This window comes from Neovison vison, chromosome 8 (assembly GCF_020171115.1).
Source record: "Neovison vison isolate M4711 chromosome 8, ASM_NN_V1, whole genome shotgun sequence".
Taxonomy (NCBI): Eukaryota; Metazoa; Chordata; class Mammalia; order Carnivora; family Mustelidae; genus Neogale; species Neogale vison.
The window spans coordinates 14,430,181-14,441,653 of record NC_058098.1 but is presented as its reverse complement, the minus strand read 5'-3'; the positions used below and the strand labels follow the sequence as shown (position 1 = coordinate 14,441,653).

At 56.0% G+C, this 11,473-nt stretch overlaps 2 protein-coding genes across 2 annotated transcripts; one reads left to right on the top strand and one right to left on the bottom strand.

Annotated features, from left to right (window-relative positions):
• Nucleotides 1–445: 445 nt before the first annotated feature.
• UBE2C (ubiquitin conjugating enzyme E2 C) lies at nucleotides 446–4,017 on the top strand. The gene is made up of 6 exons (XM_044262949.1): nucleotides 446–619; nucleotides 1,174–1,201; nucleotides 1,925–2,011; nucleotides 2,941–3,145; nucleotides 3,241–3,300; nucleotides 3,766–4,017. Exons 1-6 carry the CDS (start codon nucleotides 519–521, stop codon nucleotides 3,822–3,824), a joined length of 540 nt encoding a protein of 179 aa, XP_044118884.1. The 5' UTR covers nucleotides 446–518; the 3' UTR covers nucleotides 3,825–4,017.
• A 4,368-nt stretch (nucleotides 4,018–8,385) lies between these two features.
• On the bottom strand, nucleotides 8,386–11,135 carry TNNC2 (troponin C2, fast skeletal type). The gene is made up of 6 exons (XM_044262304.1): nucleotides 10,863–11,135; nucleotides 9,369–9,420; nucleotides 9,086–9,229; nucleotides 8,879–8,993; nucleotides 8,613–8,749; nucleotides 8,386–8,473 (listed from the first exon to the last, which is right to left on the bottom strand). The coding sequence occupies exons 1-6, from the start codon at nucleotides 10,863–10,865 to the stop codon at nucleotides 8,442–8,444; spliced, it is 483 nt and encodes a 160-aa protein (XP_044118239.1). The 5' UTR covers nucleotides 10,866–11,135; the 3' UTR covers nucleotides 8,386–8,441.
• Between the last annotated feature and the right edge of the window lie 338 nt (nucleotides 11,136–11,473).

The following is an 11,473-nucleotide window of genomic DNA, read 5'->3' as shown; positions in this document are numbered from 1 at the left end:
TTCAGACACAGGTCCCAGGAGATGTGTGGGACATTTAAACTAGTGGAGGGGCAGGGGTTTCCGGGATGAGGGAAGGGTACTGATGTCATCAGACCCGAGCCCTCCCTTCCCCTTGGAGCAGGGATACCGGGGCGCAGCCCGGAGTTGCCTCCTGTAGCCAGGCCTGGAACCCGAAAGGGTTCATCCCACGTGGACTTTCTCTTGGCCCTTTAATGATCGGCGTTTTCCAAAGGCCAGCAATCCGCGGCAGATTCGTTAGTTAATGACAGCCTCTTCTGCCAATCGCCCTTCAGAAGCCTGTTCCCGCCGCCCAATGCTGGTGCGCTGGGGGGTGGGTGCAGCAGTTGCGCGGTGACAGCGCACTCCGGCGCGCCCTATTGGCTGGATCAAACGCAAGCGAGCCGCTGATTGGCCGGTGCTGCTGGAGGGTTACAATTCAAACGCGGGCGGGCGGACCCCGGGCCCTGCAGTTGCAGTCGTGCTCTCCGAGTTCCTGTCTCCCTCCTCGCGCCGCCCGGATGGCCTCCCAGAACCGCGACCCAGCTGCCGCCAGCGTCGCCGCCGCCCGCAAAGGAGCCGAGCACAGCGGGGGCGCCGCCCGTGGACCCGTGGGCAAGAGGTAAGGAGTGTGGAGGGCCGGGCCGGGCACGGCCTGGGCCTCGGCGTCTGGAGCTCGGACTTCCGGGCCCCCACCCTCCTGGGGTGAGTAGATGTGCGGGGACGGGAGGGCACGCAGGGAGCTCGGGTTGCCCTTAGAGGGCCCCCGGAAGGAGGACAAAAGGGGGAGGCACGCTGCCATGATCCTCCGCGGGTGAGTCAAGATGAAAGTGTGCCTGGGACCCTCGGTGGTCCGGCGAGGTGGGGGCGAGTGGAGACGGAAGTGGGGAGAAACTGGGATCCGGCACCGGGAGAGAGACGTCAGAGAAGCCGAGGGGCTTAAGAACAAGGCAGAACCGTCCTGTTGAGCCTGGTAGCTCACCCAATTAGGAAGGGTGAGGACTCACTAGGACTCTTCGGTGGAAGTGGGGGTGAGTGTGCTCCAGCTGAGTCTGGCCTCAGGGCAGGGGGAGCCTCCATGACCGCTCCTCCAGAGTCATTGGGGTGAGGGAAGAAGCGCCCTGGGGAGCCTGGGCCGCCCACACTCCCAGGTGACTCCCAACGCTTATGTTGCAGGCTACAGCAGGAGCTGATGACCCTCATGGTGAGTGACTCCTGCCCAGACCCTCAAGCCAACCGATCCACCCTCCACCTCCCACTCACTTACCAGCCCTGGGGACAAAATGATGAGTCCACTTCCCTGTCTTCTGGGAAGAAGTTAATAGATCCCACCTGCACCTTTCTTTCCAGGAGTGTCTACTCCAGGTCCCACCCAGCCCCACCATCACCGTGAAGTTCTCTCTAAAATACAGTTCCCTGAAGCCATGCAAGGCCTTCTGTCTACGTTGCCTGGCCCTACTTTCCTGCCCTGAGATTTACCCACACCCAACTCTGCCCTTACTATTCCTAGGAAATACACCTGTCATACTTTCAAGTAATTTTCCCTAGATGACCTTGTCTACTTTAACCCTGAATATCCCACTTGTGTCCTGATAATTATATCTCTCCCTAGTCGTGAGTCGTCTTTAGGCTTTGTATGTAACCAGCACTAACTAGCATGTCGAACTGAATTTTCCCAGCATCCAACAAGATTGGGGGGTGCAGAGCTGCCTTCTGTTGCTCTGCATAACCCTTCCCTCCTTAACACACCCAGTACTCCTCCCCAAAGGGCAGGTTCCGCCCCAAGAATTGAATCACTTCCTCAAAAAAAGCCTATAGATTTGATCCAAATTTGGGATCAAGATTTGATGAGCTTAAGGGGGAGGATTTCACCCACTGACCCCCAAAAGCGTACTCTGCAGCCCATCAGATGTTGTTTCTTCCCCAGATGTCCGGTGACAAAGGAATTTCTGCCTTCCCTGAATCAGACAACCTTTTCAAATGGGTGGGGACCATCCACGGAGCAGCTGGCACAGTAAGTGTAGTCGAGGGAGGTGTGAGTTTGCTGGGTCTGGGGAGAGGTTGGAGATAAAAACCAAGTACAAGTCAGCTTCAAGCCTGCCAGGACACTTCCTTGTTCTGTCCTTGTGCTCTCAGACTGTGGTCCTCATCTCCCTTTATACAGTAAGAGATTGGGTTTAAAGCAGAGCTTTCCATCTTAGATGCCTGTGGAAGGCCAGACAGAAAAGAATATGGAGCGTACCTGAGGACATTGGCCAATGGAAAGGGACAGGTCTCAAGATGGCAGCTTCCCATTGCTGCACATCTGGTTTAAGATGAGTCAGAAGGAAAAAAAAAAAAAAAAGATGCGTCAGAAGGGGCACTTGGGTGGCTCAGTAGGACGGCTGCCTTCGGCTCGGGTCATGATCCCAGGGTCCTGGGATCAATCCCCGCATCAGGCTCTCTACTCAGTGGAGAGCCTGCTTCTCCCTCTCCCTCTGCCTGCAGCTCTGCCTACTTACTTGTGCTTTCTCTATCTCTCTGTCAAATAAATAAATAAAATCTTAAAAAAAAAAAGTCAAATCCAGGGGCACATGGCTGGCTCCGTCAGTGAATGTGCAACTCTTGATTTCAGGGTTGTACGTTCAAGTCCCATGTTGGGCATAGAGATTACTTAAAAATGAAACCTTTCTAAAAAACAGAATTTCAGGTGTATCCCTTAAATATCCTAATTTTGACGTGTCAGCAGCTAATGTGCCTCACTAAAGCACAGGTAGTCCTCAGGATGCCAGTTTATACCAGGGTCACTGAGGTCCCTCCCAGCTGGAGAGAAAATACCAAGCCAATGTAACACTTTTTATCAAGTCCCAGACAAACTCAAAAGCCCTTGAACGGCCCTTACTGGGGCTTGGGTTGGTAGGTGAGGCTCAGGCTCACTCCCCAGCTCTGTTTCTCCAATGCCAGGTGTATGAAGACCTGCGGTATAAGCTCTCCTTGGAGTTCCCCAGTGGCTACCCCTACAATGCGCCCACGGTGAAATTCCTCACACCCTGCTACCACCCCAACGTGGACACCCAGGGGAACATCTGCCTGGACATCCTGAAGGACAAGTGGTCAGCCCTGTATGATGTCAGGACCATCCTGCTGTCCATCCAGAGCCTGCTAGGAGGTGACTTCTAAGACCAGCCCCTCCCTGAGCCTGGGAACCCAGCCCCGGCCAGCATCTTCTCCTACTGACAATTCTCTCTTTCCGTCCACCCACAGAACCAAACATTGATAGTCCTTTGAACACACACGCTGCCGAGCTCTGGAAAAACCCCACAGGTGGGTCCTTCATCCTTCTCGGGCACTGGGTGATCCCTCCCCAACCTTCAAAGACTCCCCCAAACAGAAGGATGCTGGTGACTTGGGATTGTGTCCTGAGGACAGGGTTGGGGTGGGTGTCAGCCCAGATAACCCAGTTCTGCCTCTGCCTTGGTGTTTCTGATTTGCCTGTTTGCTGTCAAATCAGAAAACCAACTTTCTACATTAATGTAGGTTGAGGGGCTTTGAAGTAGAAAGCAAACTTTGTGTAAATGACTTGCTCACTAAGACCCCCAGTCACCTCCCCCAGCGTCCCTGGGGTCGCTGAACCCATCCAGGAGAGCTGACAGGCAACCAACAGAAGGGGAATTCCCCCCTCCCCCGACAGCTCCCCAGACTTGTCCCACCTTTGTATCCTTGCCTGCCCCCTTGCCCACCGTAACCCTTGTCTTCACCACTCCCTGAGACCTGCCTGTTCTCTTCCAGCCTTTAAGAAGTATCTACAAGAAACCTACTCAAAGCAGGTCTCCAGCCAAGATCCCTGACTGTCCAGCCTCTGTCCTTGTGTTGTCTTTTTATTTTCTCCTTAGACAGTCTGTCTTTTTCTTCATTTCTATCTAGGACTGTGTATCTTCAGCTGTGGTGTCATTTTTGTTTTGTTTCTGTTTTTTAAATTAAGTCTCTGGTTGAGCCCTTGTGATGAATATATTAAATAAATACATTGGATTTTTTTTTTTACAAGTTGCCTTGTTGTTACCCCAGGGATGGGAGCACTCAGGGTCGGTGGAGTAGGATCCTGGCTCTCGCCCTGCTCCTCTCCCCAAGGCCTGGAGGCAGCCGACAGGCTGAGCAGCTGAGCAGGGGGGTGATGAAGATTCCTTCCCTTGTGACCTTAGTCATTTTATGACTGCATCTGTCTCCTCTTCTAGAAGACGGTATTACAAAATGCCTTTCCATCTAGTTGTGATGTGCACTGGGAGCAGCAGTGGATATTGGAGCTGTCCCAGCTGAGTTACAGAGGAGGCTGAACCAGACCTTGAAGAGAAAGAGCTATAGCTATAGAAGGAGTATATATATATATATATACACACACACACACACGGGCACACAGCAGGGGCTTGGGAGGTAAGGACCAGCCACTGTGCTCTGACCGGGTGTTCTGGTCCTAAGACAGAAGAAAAGCACTCAGGTCACCCTACAGCAGACCCGGGGTCTGGGAGACCACCAGGGAACACCTCTTCCTGCCAGAGAGCCCAGGACAGCTTGACTCACCCCTTAGCCCAGCCCCCCCTCCATGGATGGCCCCACACTCGCAGGGAATATATTCACCTCATCACCGGTGAGTCCTCCCGGCTGCTGTCCCCACTGGCCCAGGCCCCTGGCCCCAAGGCCCTCTTGACCCTGGCCTGCCACAGACCTCAGCCTTGAGCCCCTGAGAAGAAACTCCTGTGCCAACCAGGTGGGATCTCTGCAGGGGCGGGCAGGGGGAAAAGCAGGCTAGGGTGATGGCCCTGGCCCAGGTCCCATGAAATGTCCAGGATGGACCAATAACAACAGCCAGGTGCCCTCCAACACTGCCTGGGTCTTGGCCTCACCCAACCTACCCAGCTCTGCCAGCAGCTGGTTGTGCAGGCCCAGGGGGTGGGGGAGGAGACAGTAGTGGAAGGCATCAGGAAGGTTCTCACCATCCTCCTGCTCCTGCCAGCCCAGGCTTCTTTCCTCCCTGTTCCCCCATGAGCAGTGGGAGAGGCAGGCAGGTGAGAAGTGGTGTAAAATCCAGATGTGGATGTCCTCCATCCGGGTCCTCTTACATGGAGCTGTTCGCTCTCCCCTATGGGTTTGGAGCAGGGCTGCCCAATCCAAGGTCCCGATAAATCTGCCAGGGGGCTACCTCAGATACAAACTTTGATTCAGTCGGTCTGGGTGGGGCCTGAGGTCCTGCATTTCTCTCAGTGTTAAAGGTGAAGAGCGGTGTTCTCAAGGTGTGACCCTCCCGTCTTTCACCTGGGACTTGGTAGAAATGCAAAGTCTTGGTCCCAACAAGCTCTCCAGGATTCTGATGCCCTCCCAACGTTGAAAAGCCCTGGCTAAAGGATGTCTAAGAACAGGGCCTGCCTTAGGACACCTCTCCACATAGTCCTTGATCAAAGCGTTTGCTCCCTGCCCCCAGGATGGCCACATGGCCTGTCTCGTGTCAGTCCCAGGGGCTGACTGTAGTTCAGAACTAATCAGAGTGTTCCCTGGGATTAATTCCTGGGAGAAAGTAAAATTATTTTACTAATAGGGCTGCTAAAAAGAGGAGGGAGTCCGGGCAGTTGGTGCAGTCAGCTGCAGATGGAAGAAAGCCAAGCAGAGACAAGGAGCTGGGAGCCAGAGGTGACATTGAGATTGGCCTCTGGCTGGGATGCCTCAGCACCCCAGTTGCAAGAGCCAGTAAAGCCCTTTAAAGTCTGTTTGCTTTAGGTTTTAGCCCTTGCAACAAAAAGAAGCCTAGTACAGGAAGTATTCGAAGGTATCATTGTTCCCATACACGCCCTACAATTACTGAGTATCTACAAAGTAAAAGCCCAAAGCAGGGGGAAGGAATAGGACCTGTCCTCAGAGGCTGAACTTGGGCAATGAGGGCGGGCAGACAGGCACGTGAGTGGGGTAGAGTGCCCTACAGAGGGGTGGTGAAGAGCTATGACCCAGCAGTCCGCACGCCACCCCCATGTTACTTGCACACACTCAGACTTAACCTCTCTGTAAAATGCAAATATTAGGAGCTACCTCAGAGGCTAGATGGGCCTTGGAATAGTGCCTGCCTCGTCAGGTAATAAACATTGGCTGTTAGACTCACATGTTACAAAAGCTCAGAGGTGGGGTACCTAATGCAGACCAGGGGGGGCAGGGAGGGCTGTCTGGAGAAGGAGATGGGGTATGAAGAAGTTCAGGGGTATGGAATACTGGCAAAGTAGCATGGTAGTCAGGTCCCATAGGGCTTGTAGGGCCTTCCAATTAAAGGCCTGTAATTAAAATGCAAGGGCTTTACCTTGAGGCAGCTAATGAAACCTTGAGTAGGCAGGGATGTGATCAGATTTGGTTTCAGAAAGCTGCTTCTGGCTGCCACCTGGGGACTGAGTGGCAGGGAGATTAACTGCTGTTCTCAGCAACCTGGCGAGCTGTGGCAGCGGCCCAAGTCACAACACAGAGTAGGCTCAGAGAGCAGGGAGAAAAGGGTAAGGGGATAGGAAGAAAGGAGCAGGGCAGAGTCAATTACATGGGGCAAGCGGGCTCCGGAACTCCTGATTTGGACCCATCCCTCGGGGTGCCACCCCTGAGGTAAATGAGTGCTGGGAGAACAGGATGGAAGGTGAGAGGGATTTCTCCGTGTAGGGCAGGACCAGTGCCAAGGACTCGGGACAGGCAGGCAGAACTGTCACCATGTGTCCCCATGGGGCCACAGTTAAGAGCCTTGCTCTTGTTTCCTCCAAATGTCCGCATGCCTGGCTACGTTGCCTCACTCTGCCTTCATGTCCTCTGCTGTAAAATGGGGAGAACAGCATCGGACTGCCACAAGGGTTGTGTGGACGAATGAGACCTGCCTGCAAGGCGTGGGGCCCAGCACACAGGAAGCAGTCCTAGTGATGAGGGCTGACCCCTGCTGGAGATACACACTGGGGAACATGAATGGGTCAGAAAGGGGAGCAGAGAACACAAAGGACTTGCTGAGGGAGGACTGTGGCGATGAATAACAGGGCGGGCCAATGTTTCGAGGTGATAGTAGTGATATTAATAATAGCATTAAGCACTTAGCATGTGCCACGCTCTGTTCTAAGCACTCTGCACTGCACAGACTAACTTGTTCTCACAACCCTGCAAGGTACGTACTGTCATCAAACCCATTTTACAGAATAGGAAATTGAACCACAGAGTGGTTTGTCACTGGCAATGAGGATTCAAACTCTACAAGCACAGTCACCACTGCACTGCATTAGCTTGGACCTGAAGCCTGCTCTAACTGAGTTGTGTGCAAAGAGCCCTGGAAGCCAGAGCCCACTCAGCCAGCGGGAGCAGGGATCAAGGGAGAAGAGGGTACCTGAGCTGGGTCTTGGTCTCTTTGAGATGGTATCTGAGCTGAGTTGAAAAATTTGCCAGGCTTGTTAGAGGAGGAAGGGCACCCCAAGGAAGGAGAAGAGCATGAGCAAAAGCCCAAAGGCTTGAAAGTGCACCCCCACTGTCCAGAGCAGGAGCCACAAATCGCCCGGTGTGGCTGAAACCAGAGCACGGAAGGAGAGGAAAGGAATTTGGACTTGATTCTAGAAGCAAAGGGGAACCTTGAAGGTCTTTCAACGGGGGACCAGCGAGGTCAGATTTCTTTTAGCTAGATCATGTTAATGGGCCCTGTGTTGAGCTCATTGGCAGGAGCTAGAGGCAGGGATCCAGGGTGGAGATGATGACGTCAGAAACGCCTTCCCGGCTGTGCGCCCCCACCCTCCTGTCCCACCTGCAGTATGTAGCACCTAAAAACACTCAGAAGAGACGAAGTAGAAGTCACGCAGGAATGCATGCCGCCTGGAACGGATGGATACAGGGCTCAACTTTCCCATTCCCAGCCCGTGAGCCTGCGCGCAAGAACCAAAGGCTGCAGAAAGGAAGGACGGTGGGGAAGGAAAGGGGCCTCACCTCGGGCTCCTCGGAATTCCAGCCTCTTGCCACGCCCTCACCCTACCCGCCACCCCAGCACCCTCACCCCGACAGTTCCAAGCCCCCGCCCCGGGCCTCCCTCTTCCAGCGTCAGGCGCGTCGCGGCCCGGTAGGCCGAGCTGTCCACGTCCACGTCCAGCTCCAGCCGCAGGGAAGCTGCCCAGCTCGTCCGCGCGGCCCTGGGCTCCTGCGCCTCGGGGCGCCTCGCAGCTTGGCATCCCCCTCTTCCGAGCCTCGGGTGGCGCCCCAGTCGGGCGGGCCCTGACACCTCCCCCAGCCCCCCCCCACCCCCCACCCCGCTCCTCCTCTCACTCAGGCTACGCGCTTTGCAGTGTCTGCTTTTATTCCCTCAGGACGCGGAGCCAGCAGGGGCCGCGCCTCCCTCCGGGGGCGGAGAGCCGGGCCGGGCGGGGGACGGGAGGTGACAGTGCCCTCGCCGGAGGGACGCGCGGTCTGGGCGGAGGCGAGGGCGACTTTTACTGCACGCCTTCCATCATCTTCAGGAACTCTGCAGGGAAGGAGAGGAGAAGCATAAATCGCACGAAACCGCCGAGAGCTCCCCACCCCGCCGACCGCCCAGTGCGTCGGGGCCACGCCCCGGGCGTTCCTCCTGGCTCCGCCCCCCCCCGCGCCCCCGCGGCCCTCACCGTCGAAGTCAATGCGGCCGTCGTTGTTCTTGTCTCCGTCTTTCATGAGGGATTCGATCTCCTCGTCTGTCACGTGCTCCCCAGAGGCCCTGAAAATCTCAGCCAGCTCCTCCGCATCGATGTAGCCGTCCGCGTTCCTGGGGGGGCGAAGGGACAGGATGGGACTCAGGGCAGGCAGGGGCGAGTCGCCCTGGCCCCGGCGACGCCCCCTCCCTCCCGGCCCCCGCGGAGAAGTGAAGTGCGGTGCGGCCGGGCCCCCAGCGCACCTGTCAAAGATGCGGAAACACTCGGCCAGCTCCTCCTCGCTCTTCCCCTTCGCATCCTCTTTCATCTGGCGCACCATCATGACCAAGAACTCCTCGAAGTCGATGGTGCCGCTGCCTGAGGGGAGCAGGTGGCGGATGAGCCTCACCCCTGTATCCCCACCTCTCCCGCCACCGTCGCAGCCCCGCCTCGGAGAACCACCTGCTCACCGTCCTCGTCCACCTCCTCGATGATGGCGTCCAGCTCCTCTTTGGTGGGTGTCTGGCCCAGCATCCTCATCACCGTGCCCAACTCCTTGACGCTGATGTCCCCGCCACCATCAGCGTCAAACATGTCGAAGGCAGCCTTGAACTCTGAAAGAGCCAGAGGACTGAGGTGGGACTGGCTGGACTGTCCGCCTCACACCTTCTTTCCCACCCTGCCGAACACCAGACCTTGCCCAGCACACCTCCCCCCGGCAGCCAGCCCTCCCACCCGCACCCCTGCACTCACCAGCGATCATCTCCTCGCTGAGGTAGGACCGGGCCTCCGCCTGCTGGTCCGTCTGCAGAAGACACAGAGTCAGAGAGTGGAAGGGGCGGCCCCAGAGTTCATTCTTGCCTTAACCCCATTCTCTTCAACCCCCTTCTGTCACTGTGCTTTGGTTTTCCAGAAAAACGATTCCAAACCAGCACCGCATTTTGGGTGCTCCCACAGCTACCTGACCCCAGTTTTGAAGAACTAGGGAGAAAACACAGATTATGCCCAAGGTCTTCAACCTTGCTAATCAGATGTCCAGTCAGGAATCCCCCCCGCCCACTAACCTCAGGCAAGTCACTTATTCTACCCTCTCTCTTCTCAGCAGCTTTTCAGGGATGAGGTGACATCCGGGATGTGAAAGGGTTTGGGACAGTGCCAACGCAATTCCAGTTTTCCCTAGCTCCCAGCAGAGCCTGGCTCTGTAATAGGGGCTCAATACATTTGTTTGTTCGCAAATAAATAATGATGCAAGGAAAAGTCATTGAGCACTGGTTAGGTGACAGGCCAGAGACTGGGCCCTGGGACCAAAAAGACTCAGACACATCATCCCTCCCGTCCAAGAACTTGTGGAGATGGAGATTTTAATTTTCTTTCTTATCATTGAGCCATTGGAGTACATACTACTGGTGCTGGGGAGAATGTGATGGGGGCCTTGTGGAGGTGAAAATAAGATTTGGGGGAAGGGGGTCTGGCCACCTCCAACCCAAGCCGTCCAGCTCTGGGGGCTTTGAACTGAGGCTGGTTGGGGGGAGGGCTGAGGTGGCCAAGGCGTTCTGCCGGCTGGCTACTGCCCTCTTCCTTGCCCTCCCCTCCTCCCTCCTCCTTGCCCACACAAGAGGATGGGCTATTTTTAGCCCGGCATGGGCAACAGCAGCTGTCCTCCAGGGTCTAGTTACCCCTTGAAGTGAAGTGGGGAGGGGGACCTCAGGGGAATTGATAGCCCCAGATTAGGAACCCTCTCTGGGAGGCGAAGGTCTCTCTAACCTTGGTCTATCATCTTCTGCCCCTTCTCCGCACCCTCAGAGCTCTTGGGATCCTGCACCTTAGCTGGCTTGAGACCCTGCAGCGCAACGCCCCCCTTCTTCCAGAGGAGTCTTCAGGAGAGTTTGGCAAGGCTTCTAGCCCACCCCTGCTGCTGGCTTGCTGGGTGACTCACTCTGGCCCTCAGGATCCCCCCCCCCATCATGAGGGAGACAAGCAAGGAGCCCCTCATGGCTCCATGACCAACACAGCCAGAGCCTCAGGTCTGCAGGGAGTCAACAATCATCGGAACACCCCAATCCCCCCCACCCCGGGGAAGTCCAAGGCCTTCTTCCCAGACTTCCTCCTAGACATCTGGGCTCCAGGAACCTTCATGTTCCATCTTCAAATGTCCAATTACTGAACTACAGAACACCCAAATCTGGCCTGGCAGAGGTCCAGAAGAGTTTCAGCAAGCAAAGGGATGAAGTCCCTTCTTGTCCTTACCATGGTTGCTAGTCCCAGGGCCTCCTCCTCTGCTGCGCGTCACCTCCTCAGCACTCCACCACCCGAAGATGCCCCGGCCTGCTCCAGCCCCTCGGATTTGTAGGGTCACCCTCTCCTCCCACCTCCCTGCTCCCCAGGACTAGTTGCCCTGGCCAATCAGATCCTGGGGTCAGCGAGCACCTCCTCCCCCCACCGCATCCCAGAGTCCTAGCCCATTACCTAATTTAGCCAAGGGCCCTTGCAGAGAAATTTAAGCCTCTGAGCAGGTGGCAGGCCTTGATGTCCTAGATTCTTGGGAGGAGAACCCGCCCTGCTCCACTGCCTTAGGGAGCCCCTGCTCAAGAAACACGGTGGCTCCAAGATGGGTAAAGGACAATTGGAATGGAGAAAAGCGAAGCAGCACAGCAGACAGGGAAGAGGACAAGCCTGTCTGAAACCCAAGATCCTGGTCCTGTCGCTGCTAGCTGTGCACTCTTAGGCGCAACCTGCCACTCTGAGCATCAGTTTCCTTCTCTGGGAGGTGGAGATGGGGACAGTCGTGACCTCCCTCACAGACAGACCATGGGAAATGAAGCCCAGCTCGAAGTCACCTAGCCTGTGCTGGCTCCATA

What these genes read in the sequence shown, in the direction of transcription:
- UBE2C (XM_044262949.1), top strand. Translation starts at nt 519, where the DNA reads ATGGCCTCCCAGAACCGCGACCCAGCTGCCGCCAGCGTCGCCGCCGCC. An exon ending in CGTGGACCCGTGGGCAAGAG is followed by an intron (nt 620 to 1,173) that starts GTAAGGAGTGTG and finishes CTTATGTTGCAG; the next exon opens with GCTACAGCAGGAGCTGATGA. An exon ending in GCTCTGGAAAAACCCCACAG is followed by an intron (nt 3,301 to 3,765) that starts GTGGGTCCTTCA and finishes GTTCTCTTCCAG; the next exon opens with CCTTTAAGAAGTATCTACAA.
- TNNC2 (XM_044262304.1), bottom strand. An exon ending in CGAGGAGGTGGACGAGGACG is followed by an intron (nt 8,994 to 9,085) that starts GTGAGCAGGTGG and finishes TGCTCCCCTCAG; the next exon opens with GCAGCGGCACCATCGACTTC. An exon ending in CGGCCGCATTGACTTCGACG is followed by an intron (nt 8,474 to 8,612) that starts GTGAGGGCCGCG and finishes CCTTCCCTGCAG; the next exon opens with AGTTCCTGAAGATGATGGAA.